The sequence below is a fragment of the Coregonus lavaretus genome (assembly GCF_964263955.1).
Source record: "Coregonus lavaretus genome assembly, chromosome: 10".
NCBI lineage: Eukaryota > Metazoa > Chordata > Actinopteri > Salmoniformes > Salmonidae > Coregonus > Coregonus lavaretus.
Window position 1 is genome coordinate 966,639 of NC_139997.1, and position 14,755 is coordinate 981,393.

A 14,755-nucleotide genomic window follows, 5' to 3' on the forward strand; every position below is an offset into this window, starting at 1 on the left:
GTGGTACGGTCTGCCCAACGCATCACCGGGGGCACACTGCCTGCCCTCCAGGACACCTACAGCACCCGATGTCACAGGAAGGCCAAAAAGATCATCAAGGACATCAAACACCCGAGCCACGGCCTGTTCACCCCGCTATCATCCAGAAGGTGAGGTCAGTACAGGTGCATCAAAGCTGGGACCAAGAGACTGAAAAACAGCTTCTATCTCAAGGCCATCAGACTGTTAAATAGCCATCACTAGCCGGCTACCACCCGGTTACTCAACCCTGCAGCTTAGAGGCTGCTGCCCTATATACACAGACATTTATTCACTGGCCACTTTAATAATGGAACACTAGTCACTTTAATAATGTTTACATACTGCTTTACTCATCTCATATGTATATATTGTCTTTTATTATACTGTATTTTAGTCAGGGCCACTCCGACGTTGCTCGTCCTAATATTTATATATTTCTTAATGCCATTATTTTACTTTTAGATTTGTGTATTGTTAAAGAAACCCCTACAACTCATCCAGAACGCTGCAGCCCGTCTAGTACTCAACCTTCCCAAGTTCTCTCACGTCACCCCGCTCCTCCGCACACTCCACTGGCTTCCATTTGAAGCTCGCATCTGCTACAAGACCATGGTGCTTGCCTACGGAGCAGTGAGGGGAACAGCACCTCCTTACCTTCAGGCTCTGATCCTACATCCAAACGAGGGAATTGCGTTCATCCACCTCTGGCCTGCTGGCCCCCCTACCTCTGCGGAAGCACAGTTCCCGCTCAGCCCAGTCAAAACTGTTCGCTGCTCTGGCACCCCAATGGTGGAACAAGCTCCCTCATGACGCCAGGACAGCGGAGTCACTCACCACCTTCCGGAGACACTTGAAACCCTACCTCTTTAAGGAATACCTGGGATAGGATAAAAGTAATCCTTCTACCCCCCCTACCTCACCCCCCACAAAAAATAAAATATATATATATAAGAAAAAAATAAAATATATATATATATATATATATATATATATATATATATATATATAACAAATGAAAAATGAAAGAGAGAGAATTTGTTTATTTGTTTATTTTTTATAATAAAAGATAGAAAAAGGACCCCAAAAAAATTACAAAATAAAAAGGCTAATAAAAATAAAAATGTATTTCTTTATTCTGGATAAGAGCGTCTGCTAAGTGACGTAAATGTAAATGTTGTCTCTACCTTCTGTTGTCTGTTGCCCAATAATGTTGCTACCATGTTGTGTTACTACCATGTTGTTTTCATGTTGTGTTGCTACCTTGCTATGTTGTTGTTTTAGGTCTCTCTTTATGTAGTGTTGTGGTGTCTCTCTTTATGTAGTGTTGTGGTGTCTCTCTTTATGTAGTGTTGTGGTGTCTCTCTTTATGTAGTGTTGTGGTGTCTCTCTTTATGTAGTGTTGTGGTGTCTCTCTTTATGTAGTGTTGTGGTGTCTCTCTTTATGTAGTGTTGTGGCGTCTCTCTTTATGTAGTGTTGTGGTGTCTCTCTTTATGTAGTGTTGTGGTGTCTCTCTTTATGTAGTGTTATGGTGTCTCTCTTTATGTAGTGTTGTGGTGTCTCTCTTTATGTAGTGTTGTGGTGTCTCTCTTTATGTAGTGTTGTGGTGTCTCTCTTTATGTAGTGTTGTGGTGTCTCTCTTTATGTAGTGTTGTGGTGTCTCTCTTTATGTAGTGTTGTGGTGTCTCTCTTTATGTAGTGTTGTGGTGTCTCTCTTTATGTAGTGTTGTGGCGTCTCTCTTTATGTAGTGTTGTGGCGTCTCTCTTTATGTAGTGTTGTGGTGTCTCTCTTTATGTAGTGTTGTGGCGTCTCTCTTTATGTAGTGTTGTGGTGTCTCTCTTTATGTAGTGTTGTGGCGTCTCTCTTTATGTAGTGTTGTGGTGTCTCTCTTTATGTAGTGTTGTGGTGTCTCTCTTTATGTAGTGTTGTGGTGTCTCTCTTTATGTAGTGTTGTGGTGTCTCTCTTTATGTAGTGTTGTGGTGTCTCTCTTTATGTAGTGTTGTGGTGTCTCTCTTTATGTAGTGTTGTGGTGTCTCTCTTTATGTAGTGTTGTGGTGTCTCTCTTTATGTAGTGTTGTGGCGTCTCTCTTTATGTAGTGTTGTGGTGTCTCTCTTTATGTAGTGTTGTGGTGTCTCTCTTTATGTAGTGTTGTGGTGTCTCTCTTTATGTAGTTTTGTGGTGTCTCTCTTTATGTAGTGTTGTGGCGTCTCTCTTTATGTAGTGTTGTGGTGTCTCTCTTTATGTAGTGTTGTGGTGTCTCTCTTTATGTAGTGTTGTGGTGTCTCTCTTTATGTAGTGTTGTGGTGTCTCTCTTTATGTAGTGTTGTGGTGTCTCTCTTTATGTAGTGTTGTGGTGTCTCTCTTTATGTAGTGTTGTGGTGTCTCTCTTTATGTAGTGTTGTGGTGTCTCTCTTTATGTAGTGTTGTGGTGTCTCTCTTTATGTAGTGTTGTGGTGTCTCTCTTTATGTAGTGTTGTGGTGTCTCTCTTTATGTAGTGTTGTGGTGTCTCTTGTTGTGATGTCTGTTTTGTCCTTTATTTTTATTTTGAATCCAAGCCCCCGTCCCCGCAGGAGGCCTTTTGCCTTTTGGTAGGCCATCATTGTAAATAAGACATTGTTCTTAACTGTCTTGTCTAGTTAAATAAAGGTTAAATTAAATAAATAAATAGTATGGTACAGTACAGTATAGTCCAGTATAGTCCAGTATAGTCCAGTATGGTCCAGTATAGTCCAGTATAGTCCAGTATGGTCCAGTATAGTCCAGTATAGTCCGGTATAGTCCAGTATAGTCCAGTACAGTCCAGTATAGTCCAGTATAGTCCAGTACAGTCCAGTATAGTCCGGTATAGTATAATCCAGTATAGTAGAGTATAGTCCAGTATAGTATAGTCCAGTACAGTAGAGTATAGTCCAGTATAGTATAGTCCAGTACAGTCCAGTCCAGTATAGTATAGTCCAGTATAGTCCAGTATAGTATAGTCCAGTATAGTATAGTCCAGTATAGTCCAGTCCAGTATAGTCCAGTCCAGTATAGTATAGTCCAGTATAGTATAGTCCAGTATAGTCCAGTATAGTCCAGTATAGTCCAGTATAGTCCAGTATAGTATAGTCCAGTATAGTCCAGTAGAGTCCAGTCCAGTATAGTCCAGTACAGTCCAGTATAGTCCAGTACAGTCCAGTATAGTCCGGTATAATATAGTCCAGTATTTGTATTTATTATGGATCCCCATCAGCTGCTGCCAAGGTTATACAATTTTTAAAACATTACAGGACATTCACAGTAGATTTCAAAACGCAGTATAGTAGGGTACAGTACAATACAGTCCAAAATAGTATGGTACAGTACAGACCAGTATAGTATAGTCCAGTATAGTATAGTCCAGTATAGTATAGTCCAGTATAGTATAGTCCAGTATAGTATAGTCCAGTATAGTATAGTATAGGCCAGTATATTATAGTATAGTCCAGTATAGTATAGTATAGTCCAGTATAGTCCGGTATAGTATAGTCCAGTATAGTATAGTCCAGTATAGTATAGTCCAGTATAGTATAGTATAGTCTAGTATAGTCCAGTACAGTCCAGTCCAGTATAGTATAGTCCAGTATAGTATAGCCCAGTATATAGTATAGTCCAGTATAGTATAGTATAGTCCAGTCCAGTATAGTATAGTCCAGTATAGTATAGTCCAGTATAGTCCAGTATAGTCCAGTATAGTCCAGTATAGTATAGTCCAGTATAGTCCAGTATAGTATAGTCCAGTATAGTCCAGTATAGTCCAGTATAGTCCAGTATAGTATAGTCCAGTATAGTCCAGTAAAGTCCAGTCCAGTATAGTCTAGTACAGTCCAGTATAGTCCAGTATAGTATAGTATAGTATAGTCCAGTACAGTCCAGTGTAGTCCGGTATAGTATAGTCCAGTATAGTATAGTCCAGTACAGTCCAGTCCAGTATAGTATAGTCCAGTATAGTATAGTCCAGCATAGTATAGTCCAGTATAGTCCAGTCCAGTATAGTATAGTCCAGTATAGTATAGTCCAGTATAGTCCAGTCCAGTATAGTATAGTCCAGTATAGTATAGTCCAGTATAGTCCAGTCCAGTATAGTCCAATATAGTCCAGTAGAGTCCAGTATAGTCCAGTATAGTATAGTCCAGTATAGTCCAGTATAGTTCAATATAGTCCAGTACAGTCCAGTATAGTCCAGTATAGTCCGGTATAGTCCAGTATAGTATAGTCCAGTATAGTCCAGTCCAGTATAGTATAGTCCAGTATAGTATAGTCCAGTATAGTATAGTATAGTCCAGTATAGTCCAGTACAGTCCAGTCCAGTATAGTATAGTCCAGTATAGTATAGTCCAGTATAGTATAGTATAGTCCAGTATAGTCCAGTATAGTATGGTCCAGTATAGTACAGTATGGTATGTCCAGTATAGTCCAGTATAGTCCAGTATAGTATAGTCCAGTATAGTCCAGTCCAGTATAGTCCAGTACAGTCCAGTATAGTCCAGTATAGTATAGTATAGTATAGCATAGTCCAGTACAGTCCAGTCCAGTATAGTATAGTCCAGTATAGTATAGTCCAGTATAGTATAGTCCGGTATAGTCCAGTCCAGTATAGTATAGTCCAGTATAGTATAGTCCAGTATAGTATAGTCCAGTATAGTCCAGTATAGTCCAGTATAGTCCAGTATAGTATAGTCCAGTATAGTCCAGTAGAGTCCAGTATAGTATAGTCCAGTATAGTCCAGTAGAGTCCAGTCCAGTATAGTCCAGTACAGTCCAGTATAGTCCAGTATAGTCCGGTATAGTCCAGTATAGTATAGTCCAGTATAGTCCAGTCCAGTATAGTATAGTCCAGTATAGTATAGTCCAGTATAGTCCAGTATAGTCCAGTATAGTATAGTCCAGTATAGTCCAGTATAGTATAGTCCAGTACAGTCCAGTATAGTCCAGTATAGTCCGGTATAGTCCAGTATAGTCCAGCATAGTCCAGCATAGTCCAGTATAGTATAGTCTAGTACAGTATAGTATAGTCTAGTACAGTATAGTCCAGTATAGTATAGTATAGTCCAGTATAGTATAGTCCAGTACAGTCCAGTATAGTATAGTCCAGTATAGTATAGTCTAGTACAGTCCAGTATAGTATAGTCCAGTATAGTATAGTCTAGTACAGTATAGTATAGTACAGTCCAGTATAGTATAGTCTAGTACAGTCCAGTATAGTATAGTCTAGTACAGTATAGTCCAGTATAGTATAGTCCAGTATAGTATAGTCCAGTATAGTATAGTCCAGTATAGTATAATCCAGTATAGTATAGTCCAGTATAGTCCAGTATAGTATGTCCAGTACAGTACAGTCCAGTATAGTATAGTCCTGTATAGTATAGTCCAGTATAGTCCAGTATAGTATAGTCCAGTACAGTCCAGTATAGTATAGTCCAGTATAGTATATTACAGTATAGTATAGTCCAGTATAGTCCAGTATAGTATAGTCCAGTATAGTCCAGTATAGTATAGTCCAGTATAGTCCAGTATAGTACAGTCCAGTATAGTATAGTCCAGTATAGTCCAGTATAGTATAGTACAGTATAGTATAGTCCAGTATAGTATAGTCCAGTATAGTATAGTCCAGTATAGTATAGTCCAGTACAGTCCAGTCCAGTATAGTATAGTCCAGTATAGTATAGTACAGCATAGTACGGTACAGCATAGTCCAGTATATACCAGTATAGTATGGTACAGGATAGTATAGTCCAGTATAGTATGGTACAGGATAGTATAGTCCAGGATAGTATAGTCCATGATAGTATAGTCCAGGATAGTTTGGTACAGCACACTCTGGTCTAGGTCAGCACTAAGGACTCTGCTAACTATGTGCCTGTGCAGTAGTATTGTACAGTAGTGTTAAGTGGTTACCGGTGCAGTAGTATTGTACAGTAGTGTTAGGTGGTTACAGTAGTATTGTACAGTAGTGTTAAGTTGTTACAGTAGTATTGTACAGTAGTGTTAAGTGGTTACAGTTGTATTCTACAGTAGTGTTAAGTGGTTACCTGTGCAGTAGTATTGTACAGTAGTGTTAAGTGGTTACAGTAGTATTGTACAGTAGTGTTAAGTGGTTACAGTAGTATTGTACAGTAGTGTTAAGTGGTTACAGTAGTATTGTACAGTAGTGTTAAGTGGTTACCTGTGCAGTAGTATTGTACAGTAGTGTTAAGGGGTTACAGTAGTATTGTACAGTAGTGTTAAGTGGTTACAGTAGTATTGTACAGTAGTGTTAAGTGGTTACAGTAGTATTGTACAGTAGTGTTAAGTGGTTACCTGTGCAGTAGTATTGCACAGTAGTGTTAAGGGGTTACAGTAGTATTGTACAGTAGTGTTAAGTGGTTACAGTAGTATTGTACAGTAGTGTTAAGTGGTTACCTGTGCAGTAGTATTGTACAGTAGTGTTAAGCGGTTACCTGTGCAGTAGTATTGTACAGTAGTGTTAAGTGGTTACATGTGCAGTAGTATTGTACAGTAGTGTGAAGTGGTTACCTGTGCGCTGAGTGTCTCCAGGGGGCTCTGGACGCGGGGGAAGGTCATTAGGGGGAGACCGCGGTAATCTTCAGTCTTCTGCTTGGTGGGGGTGCAGTGGGCTCCTTTAAAGTTGTTCACCACACAGATACCCTAAAACACAGGAGACATACAGGAGAGTGGACAAAACATTAAGATCACCTACTCTTTCCATGACACAGACTGATCAGGTGAATCCAGGTGAAAGCTATGATACCTTATTGATGTCATTTGTTAAATCCACTTCAATCAGTGTAGATGAAGGGGAGGAGACAGGTTAAAGAAGGATTTTTAAGCCTTGAGACAACTGAGACATGGATTGTGTATGTGTGCCATTCAGAGGGTAAATGAGCAAGACAAAAGATTGAAGTGCCTTTGAACGGGGCATGGTAGTAGGTGCCAGGCGCACCGGTTTGTGTGTGTCAAGAACTGCAACGCTGCTGGGTTTTTCACGCTCAACAGTTTCCCGTGTGTTTCAAGAATGATCCACCACCCAAAGGACATCCAGCCAACTTGACACAACTGTGGGAAGCATGGAGTCAACATGGGCCAGCATCCCTGTGAAACGCTTTCGACACCTTGTAGAGTCCAATGCCCCGGCAAATTGAGGCTGTTCTGAGGGCAAAAGGGGGGGGGGGCAACTCAATGTTAGGAAGGTGTTCCTAATGTTTGGTAAACTCAGTGTATATTTGACCTTGTCTTTAAGGTTATTGTCGTGCTGAAAGGTGAATTTGTCTCCCAGTGTCTGGTGGAAAGCAGACTGGACCAGCTTTTCCTCTAGGATTTTGCCCGTGCTTAGCTCCATTCCGTTTCTTTTAATCCCAGAAAACTCCCTCGTCCTTGCCAATGACAAGCATACCCATAACATGATGCAGCCACCACCATGCTTGAAAATGTGAAGAGTGGAACTCAGTGATGTGTTGTTTTACTTTAGTTTTACTTTAGTGCCTTGTTGCAAACACAATGCATGTTTTGGAATATTTATATTCTGTACAGGCTTCCTTCTTTTCACTCTGTCATTTAGGTTAGTATTGTGGAGTAACTACAATGTTGTTGATCCATCCTCCGTTTTCTCCTATCACAGCCATTCAACTCTGTAACTGTTTTAAAGTCACCATTGGCCTCATGGTGAAATCCCTGAGCGATTTCCTTCCTCTCCGGCAACTGAGTTAGGAAGGACGCCTGTATCTTTGTAGTGACTGGGTGTATTGATACACCATCCAAAGAGTAACTAACTACTTCACCATGCTCAAAGGGATATTCAATGTCTGCTTTTTTAATTTTTACCCATCTACCAAATTGGTGCCCTTCTTTGCGAGGCATTGGAAAACCTCCCTGGTCTTTGTGGTTGAATCTGTGTTTTGAAATTCACTGCTCGACTGAGGGACCTTACAGATAACTGTATGTGTGGGGTTCAGAAATGAGGTAGACATTCAAAAATCCATGCAAGATATTATGTGACTTGTTAAGCACAGTTTTACTCCTGAACTTCTTTAGGCTTGCCATAACAAAGAGGTTGAATACTTACTGACACAAGACATTTCAGCTTTTCATTTTTTATTAATTTGTGAAAATGTGTAAAAACACAATTCCACTTTGACATTATGGAGTATTGTGTGTAGGCCAGTGACACAAAATCTCAATTTAATCTATTTTAAATTCAGGCAGAAACAGAACAACATGTGGAAAAAGTAAATACTTTCTGAAGGCACTGAACCACACGTCCTCAGGCCTTATTGATTCAACATACCAGCTTAAGATCGTTTGACCAATACTAGACTAGACTTCCTGGACTACCATTGTGTGCTAAAAGAGATCATCAACAAAGAGATAAAGAAAACGTTAGTCCTCACCAGGAAGAGAGCAACAGAGCTGCCCAGGATGAACCCAGCGATGACATCAGAACAGTGGTTCCGGTACTCCGAGACCCGGTTGAGCCCGGTGAGGAAGGCTGTACACAGGATACCCAGGCACAGCACCGGTTTGGCCAGGCGGCTACTCTTAGTCTTTATAGTGCTAGTGATGTACATCTGGAACAGGGAGAGACACGACATGGTGACACAGAACCATAAAGATTAAAGTTTGTGTTTAGTCATCACCATCATCATCACCATCATCACCATCATCATCACCACCATCATCATCAGCATCATCACCATCATCATCATCATCACCATCATCATCAGCATCATCATCATCACCACCATCATCATCAGCATCATCACCATCATCATCACCATCACCATCATCACCATCATCACCATCATCAGCATCATCACCATCATCACCATCATCACAATCATCATCATCACCATCATCATTGTTAAAGATTAATGACTAGAGCACATTTTAGTTTGCATAATGAGCTCTTTTATAATTGCATAATCCGTTTATTAGTAGTAAAAACGTGTTAGGGGGTTATGGGGTTATGGGGTTAGGGGGTTATGGGGTTAGGGGGATAGGGGGTTATGGGGTTATGGGGTTAGGGGGATAGGGGGTTAGGGGGATAGGGTGTTATGGGGTTAGGGGGTTAGGGGGATAGGGGGTTAGGGGGTTAGGGGGTTATGGGGATAGGGGGATAGGGGGATAGGGGGTTATGGTGTTAGGGGGATAGGGGGTTAGGGGGATAGGGGCTTAGGGGGTTATGGGGATAGGGGGATAGGGGGATAGGGGGTTATGGTGTTAGGGGGATAGGGGGTTAGGGGGTTATGGGGTTAGGGGGATAGGGGGATAGGGGGTTAGGGGGTTAGGGGGATAGGGGGTTATGGGGATAGGGGGTTAGGGGGTTAGGGGGATAGGGGGATAGGGGGATAAGGGGATAGGGGGATAGGGGGATAGGGGGATAGGGGGTTATGGGGATAGGGGGATAGGGGGTTATGGGGTTAGGGGGTTATGGGGTTAGGGGGATATGGGGTTAGGGGGTTAGGGGGATAGGGGGTTATGGGGTTAGGGGGTTATGGGGTTATGGGGTTAGGGGGATATGGGGTTAGGGGGATAGGGGGTTATGGGGATAGGGGGATAGGGGGTTAGGGGGATAGGGGGTTATGGGGATAAGGGGTTAGGGGGTTAGGGGGTTTGGGGGGTGCATTACTGTTCTATATCTTTACTGCTTTATATCATCTTAGTATGAATATGAAGTTTTTACTCTTGGAGATTGAAAGTAGTGTTCTCTGTGTGTATGAGAAGGTGATAGAGATTGAAAGTAGTGTTCTCTGTGTGTATGAGAAGGTGATAGAGATTGAAAGTAGTGTTCTCTGTGTGTATGAGAAGGTGATAGAGATTGAAAGTAGTGTTCTCTGTGTGTATGAGAAGGTGATAGAGATTGAAAGTAGTGTTCTCTGTGTGTATGAGAAGGTGATAGAGATTGAAAGTAGTGTTCTCTGTGTGTATGAGAAGGTGATAGAGATTGAAAGTAGTGTTCTCTGTGTGTATGAGAAGGTGATAGAGATTGAAAGTAGTGTTCTCTGTGTGTATGAGAAGGTGATAGAGATTGAAAGTAGTGTTCTCTGTGTGTATGAGAAGGTGATAGAGATTGAAAGTAGTGTTCTCTGTGTGTATGAGAAGGTGATAGAGATTGAAAGTAGTGTTCTCTGTGTGTATGAGAAGGTGATAGAGATTGAAAGTAGTGTTCTCTGTGTGTATGAGAAGGTGATAGAGATTGAAAGTAGTGTTCTCTGTGTGTATGAGAAGGTGATAGAGATTGAAAGTAGTGTTCTCTGTGTGTATGAGAAGGTGATAGAGATTGAAAGTAGTGTTCTCTGTGTGTATGAGAAGGTGATAGAGATTGAAAGTAGTGTTCTCTGTGTGTATGAGAAGGTGATAGAGATTGAAAGTAGTGTTCTCTGTGTGTATGAGAAGGTGATAGAGAAATGATATAAGTTAAATGACTAAAAGTTCAAAACAACCACCCAACTTTGTTCTCCTGTAGTTAGGCAAGCAGAAGTGCAAACGTAGAGACCAATACCAGGAGACCGGTTTCAAAAACAGATGTCCCCACACAGGGAGGGGGAGTGAGAGGCTGGCAGAATATTGTGAGAACGTGATAACCATGTATGGGAATAGTGAAAAAATGCAGCCTGCCTGAGCAAGGAGTAGCCTATGATAAGAACTTGTCTGTGTGTGTGTGTGTGTGTGTGTGTGTGTGTGTGTGTGTGTGTGTGTGTGTGTGTGTGTGTGTGTGAGTATAAAAAGACTGTGCACCCATTTTGGGGCAGAGCTCTCATGAATAAAGAAACTGATTCATTACAGAAATGGGACTTTGTTTAATTCATTATTAACTAGAGCCTTACAACCTCTGGGAATTATTCAAAGCTTGAGAAGTAGTTGACTTCAACCATTGAGATGACAACATTCTCGTGACAGAAGGGTAATTATGTAGTGGACTGCAGTAGACTGTAGGAATGTGTATTCAAGGCCTCGCCGTACTCGAGCAGGGACACGATACCTGCCACCTGCCCAGTAAAAGAGATTGATTGTTCATCCTTGACACAGAAGGGGGAGTCTAGTTGGGAAAGGGGGGGGGGGGGTTCTTGGCAGCTGTATCGTGGTCTTGGCAACTGCAACACCTACTGTGGTGAATAAATCTAGCTTCAGTTTTCTCAGAGTCCGTCTGGATTATTGTACCAGAACATTTTATGTCATTTAGCAGACGCTCTTATCCAGAGCGACTTACAGTTAGTGAGTGCATACATTTTTCATACTGGCCCCCCGTGGGAATCGAACCCACAACCCTGGCGTTGCAAGCGCCATGCTCTACCAACTGAGCTACACGGGGCCAACCTTAACAATTGCCGTTGTCGGCAGGATTCACCACGATTTTCAGTCAAACTAAAGAGTACGAATCAGTGGAACAGGAGCCAGCACACAAAACGAGGTAAGAAAGTTCCTATACCCGTTTCCACTCATTCTGACATCTTAGGTGAGGTGAGGGTCATAGGCTGAATATAAATTATGGGAAACAGACCTAGAAAGCCTGGATCTATTCAGTAGGCCCACTGGAAATACACAACCGGTCATAGCCCAGCCTAGCCCCCATATATAGGTTAGACTGGGCACTGCCTGCTTAGGAAGGTATAGCCCCCATATATAGGTTAGACTGGGAACTGCCTGCTTAGGAAGGTATAGCCCCCATATATAGGTTAGACTGGGCACGGCCTGCTTAGGAAGGCATAGCCCCCATATATAGGTTAGACTGGGCACGGCCTGCTTAGGAAGGTATAGCCCCCATATATAGGTTAGACTGGGCACTGCCTGCTTAGGAAGGTATAGCCCCCATATATAGGTTAGACTGGGCACGGCCTGCTTAGGAAGGCATAGCCCCCATATATAGGTTAGACTGGGCACGGCCTGCTTAGGAAGGCATAGCCCCCATATATAGGTTAGACTGGGCACTCCGGCACGGCCTGCTTAGGAAGGTATAGCCCCCATATATAGGTTAGACTGGGCACGGCCTGCTTAGGAAGGCATAGCCCCCATATATAGGTTAGACTGGGCACTCCGGCACGGCCTGCTTAGGAAGGTATAGCCCCCATATATAGGTTAGACTGGGCACGGCCTGCTTAGGAAGGTATAGCCCCCATATATAGGTTAGACTGGGCACGGCCTGCTTAGGAAGGTATAGCCCCCATATATAGGTTAGACTGGGCACGGCCTGCTTAGGAAGGTATAGCCCCCATATATAGGTTAGACTGGGCACTGCAGGCACTACGTGCCTAGGACGGTTTAACCATCCCCTAGGACTAGGGGTTGAAGTCCCCTAGGAGGGTCGATGGGAGTGGCCGTCCCTACGACACGTCTGTTTATTGTCTGTACTGTCTGTGTGGTATATGGAGATGTTGGCACATCTGTATACTAGTACGTTCAGTTGTTGAGAAGTAGTCCATATTGAAAGACTACGTTATTCAACGAGACCCGTGGAAGCCATACCAGGAGGAAGACGTAGGTTTTGCCATGAATAATGCCCGTTAAGGATGATACATTGTCAGTAGACGAATACGTGCACGGTGATAGACAGCTGCCTGTACGTTCTGGAGGTGGTTGGAGAACAGTATAAGTTATTACCAGCCTCTGGTTCAGACCAGGGTGCTGAGCTCTATGGACTAACAGAAGTAGTTAAAGCTGTCCCATTGTCAGCCTCTGGTTCAGACCAGGGTGCTGAGCTCTATGGACTAACAGAAGTAGTTAAAGCTGTCCCATTGTCAGCCTCTGGTTCAGACCAGGGTGCTGAGCTCTATGGACTAACAGAAGTAGTTAAAGCTGTCCCATTGTCAGCCTATTGTTCAGACCAGGGTCCTGAGCTCTATGGACTAACAGAAGTAGTTAAAGCTGTCCCATTGTCAGCCTCTGGTTCAGACCAGGGTGCTGAGCTCTATGGACTAACAGAAGTAGTTAAAGCTGTCCCATTGTCAGCCTCTGGTTCAGACCAGGGTGCTGAGCTCTATGGACTAACAGAAGTAGTTAAAGCTGTCCCATTGTCAGCCTCTGGTTCAGACCAGGGTGCTGAGCTCTATGGACTAACAGAAGTAGTTAAAGCTGTCCCATTGTCAGCCTCTGGTTCAGACCAGGGTGCTGAGCTCTATGGACTAACAGAAGTAGTTAAAGCTGTCCCATTGTCAGCCTCTGGTTCAGACCAGGGTGCTGAGCTCTATGGACTAACAGAAGTAGTTAAAGCTGTCCCATTGTCAGCCTCTGGTTCAGACCAGGGTGCTGAGCTCTATGGACTAACAGAAGTAGTTAAAGCTGTCCCATTGTCAGCCTCTGGTTCAGACCAGGGTGCTGAGCTCTATGGACTAACAGAAGTAGTTAAAGCTGTCCCATTGTCAGCCTCTGGTTCAGACCAGGGTGCTGAGCTCTATGGACTAACAGAAGTAGTTAAAGCTGTCCCATTGTCAGCCTCTGGTTCAGACCAGGGTGCTGAGCTCTATGGACTAACAGAAGTAGTTAAAGCTGTCCCATTGTCAGCCTCTGGTTCAGACCAGCGTGCTGAGCTCTATGGACTAACAGAAGTAGTTAAAGCTGTCCCATTGACAGCCTCTGGTTCAGACCAGGGTGCTGAGCTCTATGGACTAACAGAAGTAGTTAAAGCTGTCCCATTGTCAGCCTCTGGTTCAGACCAGGGTGCGGAGCTATATGGACCAACCTGTAGGCTGTCGGCAGGGGACTCTCTCTATGCTTTTGGGGTAGTTCATGATTTTGGGACACTGTGGTTACAAAGGGGCATGTTAATGGCGACAGGAGCACCGATTTAAAAACGGCCATGAAGTAGAGGCATTACTAGAAGTGTGTCTGTTATCCATCATAAGTAAATCCAGTAAATTAGATAATAGTAAATCCAGTAAATTAGATAATAGAACGTCAACAGCAAACTCCTAGGAAGAAAATATGGGAGTGGTTAGAGAATGGGTGTCAAGTAAACACAGAGGGGGTGTGGTGCAATACAACCACTAGGAAACCAATAGTAAACACAGAGGGGGTGTGGTGCAATACAACCACTGGGAAACCAATAGTAAACACAGAGGGGGTGTGGTGCAATACAACCACTAGGAAACCAACAGTAAACACAGAGGGGGTGTGGTACAATACAACCACTAGGAAACCAACAGTAAACACAGAGGGGGTGTGGTGCAATACAACCACTAGGAAACCAACAGTAAACACAGAGGGGGTGTGGTGCAATACAACCACTAGGAAACCAACAGTAAACACAGAGGGGGTGTGGTGCAATACAACCACTAGGAAACCAATAGTAAACACAGAGGGGGTGTGGTGCAATACAACCACTAGGAAACCAATAGTAAACACAGAGGGGGTGTGGTGCAATACAACCACTAGGAAACCAATAGTAAACACAGAGGGGGTGTGGTGCAATACAACCACTAGGAAACCAACAGTAAACACAGAGGGGGTGTGGTGCAATACAACCACTAGGAAACCAATAGTAAACACAGAGGGGGTGTGGTGCAATACAACCACTAGGAAACCAACAGTAAACACAGAGGGGGTGTGGTACAATACAACCACTAGGAAACCAATAGTAAACACAGAGGGGGTGTGGTGCAATACAACCACTAGGAAACCAACAGTAAACACAGAGGGGGTGTGGTACAATACAACCACTAGGAAACCAATAGTAAACACAGAGGGGGTGTGGTGCAATACAACCACTAGGAAACCAACAGTAA

General features: G+C 43.1%; 1 protein-coding gene across 1 annotated transcript in view; it reads right to left on the reverse strand.

The window, feature by feature from the left end:
• Window positions 1-14,755, reverse strand: part of LOC311135784 (phospholipid phosphatase-related protein type 1-like) — a gene marked incomplete at both ends in the record, with an annotated part of 56,908 nt that overhangs the window by 27,799 nt on the left and 14,354 nt on the right. The window contains 2 exons of the mRNA XM_084169826.1: window positions 6,558-6,689; window positions 8,429-8,605. Coding sequence (XP_084025952.1) covers window positions 6,558-6,689; window positions 8,429-8,605 — 309 coding nt within the window. The remainder of the gene's footprint in view (window positions 1-6,557; window positions 6,690-8,428; window positions 8,606-14,755) is intronic.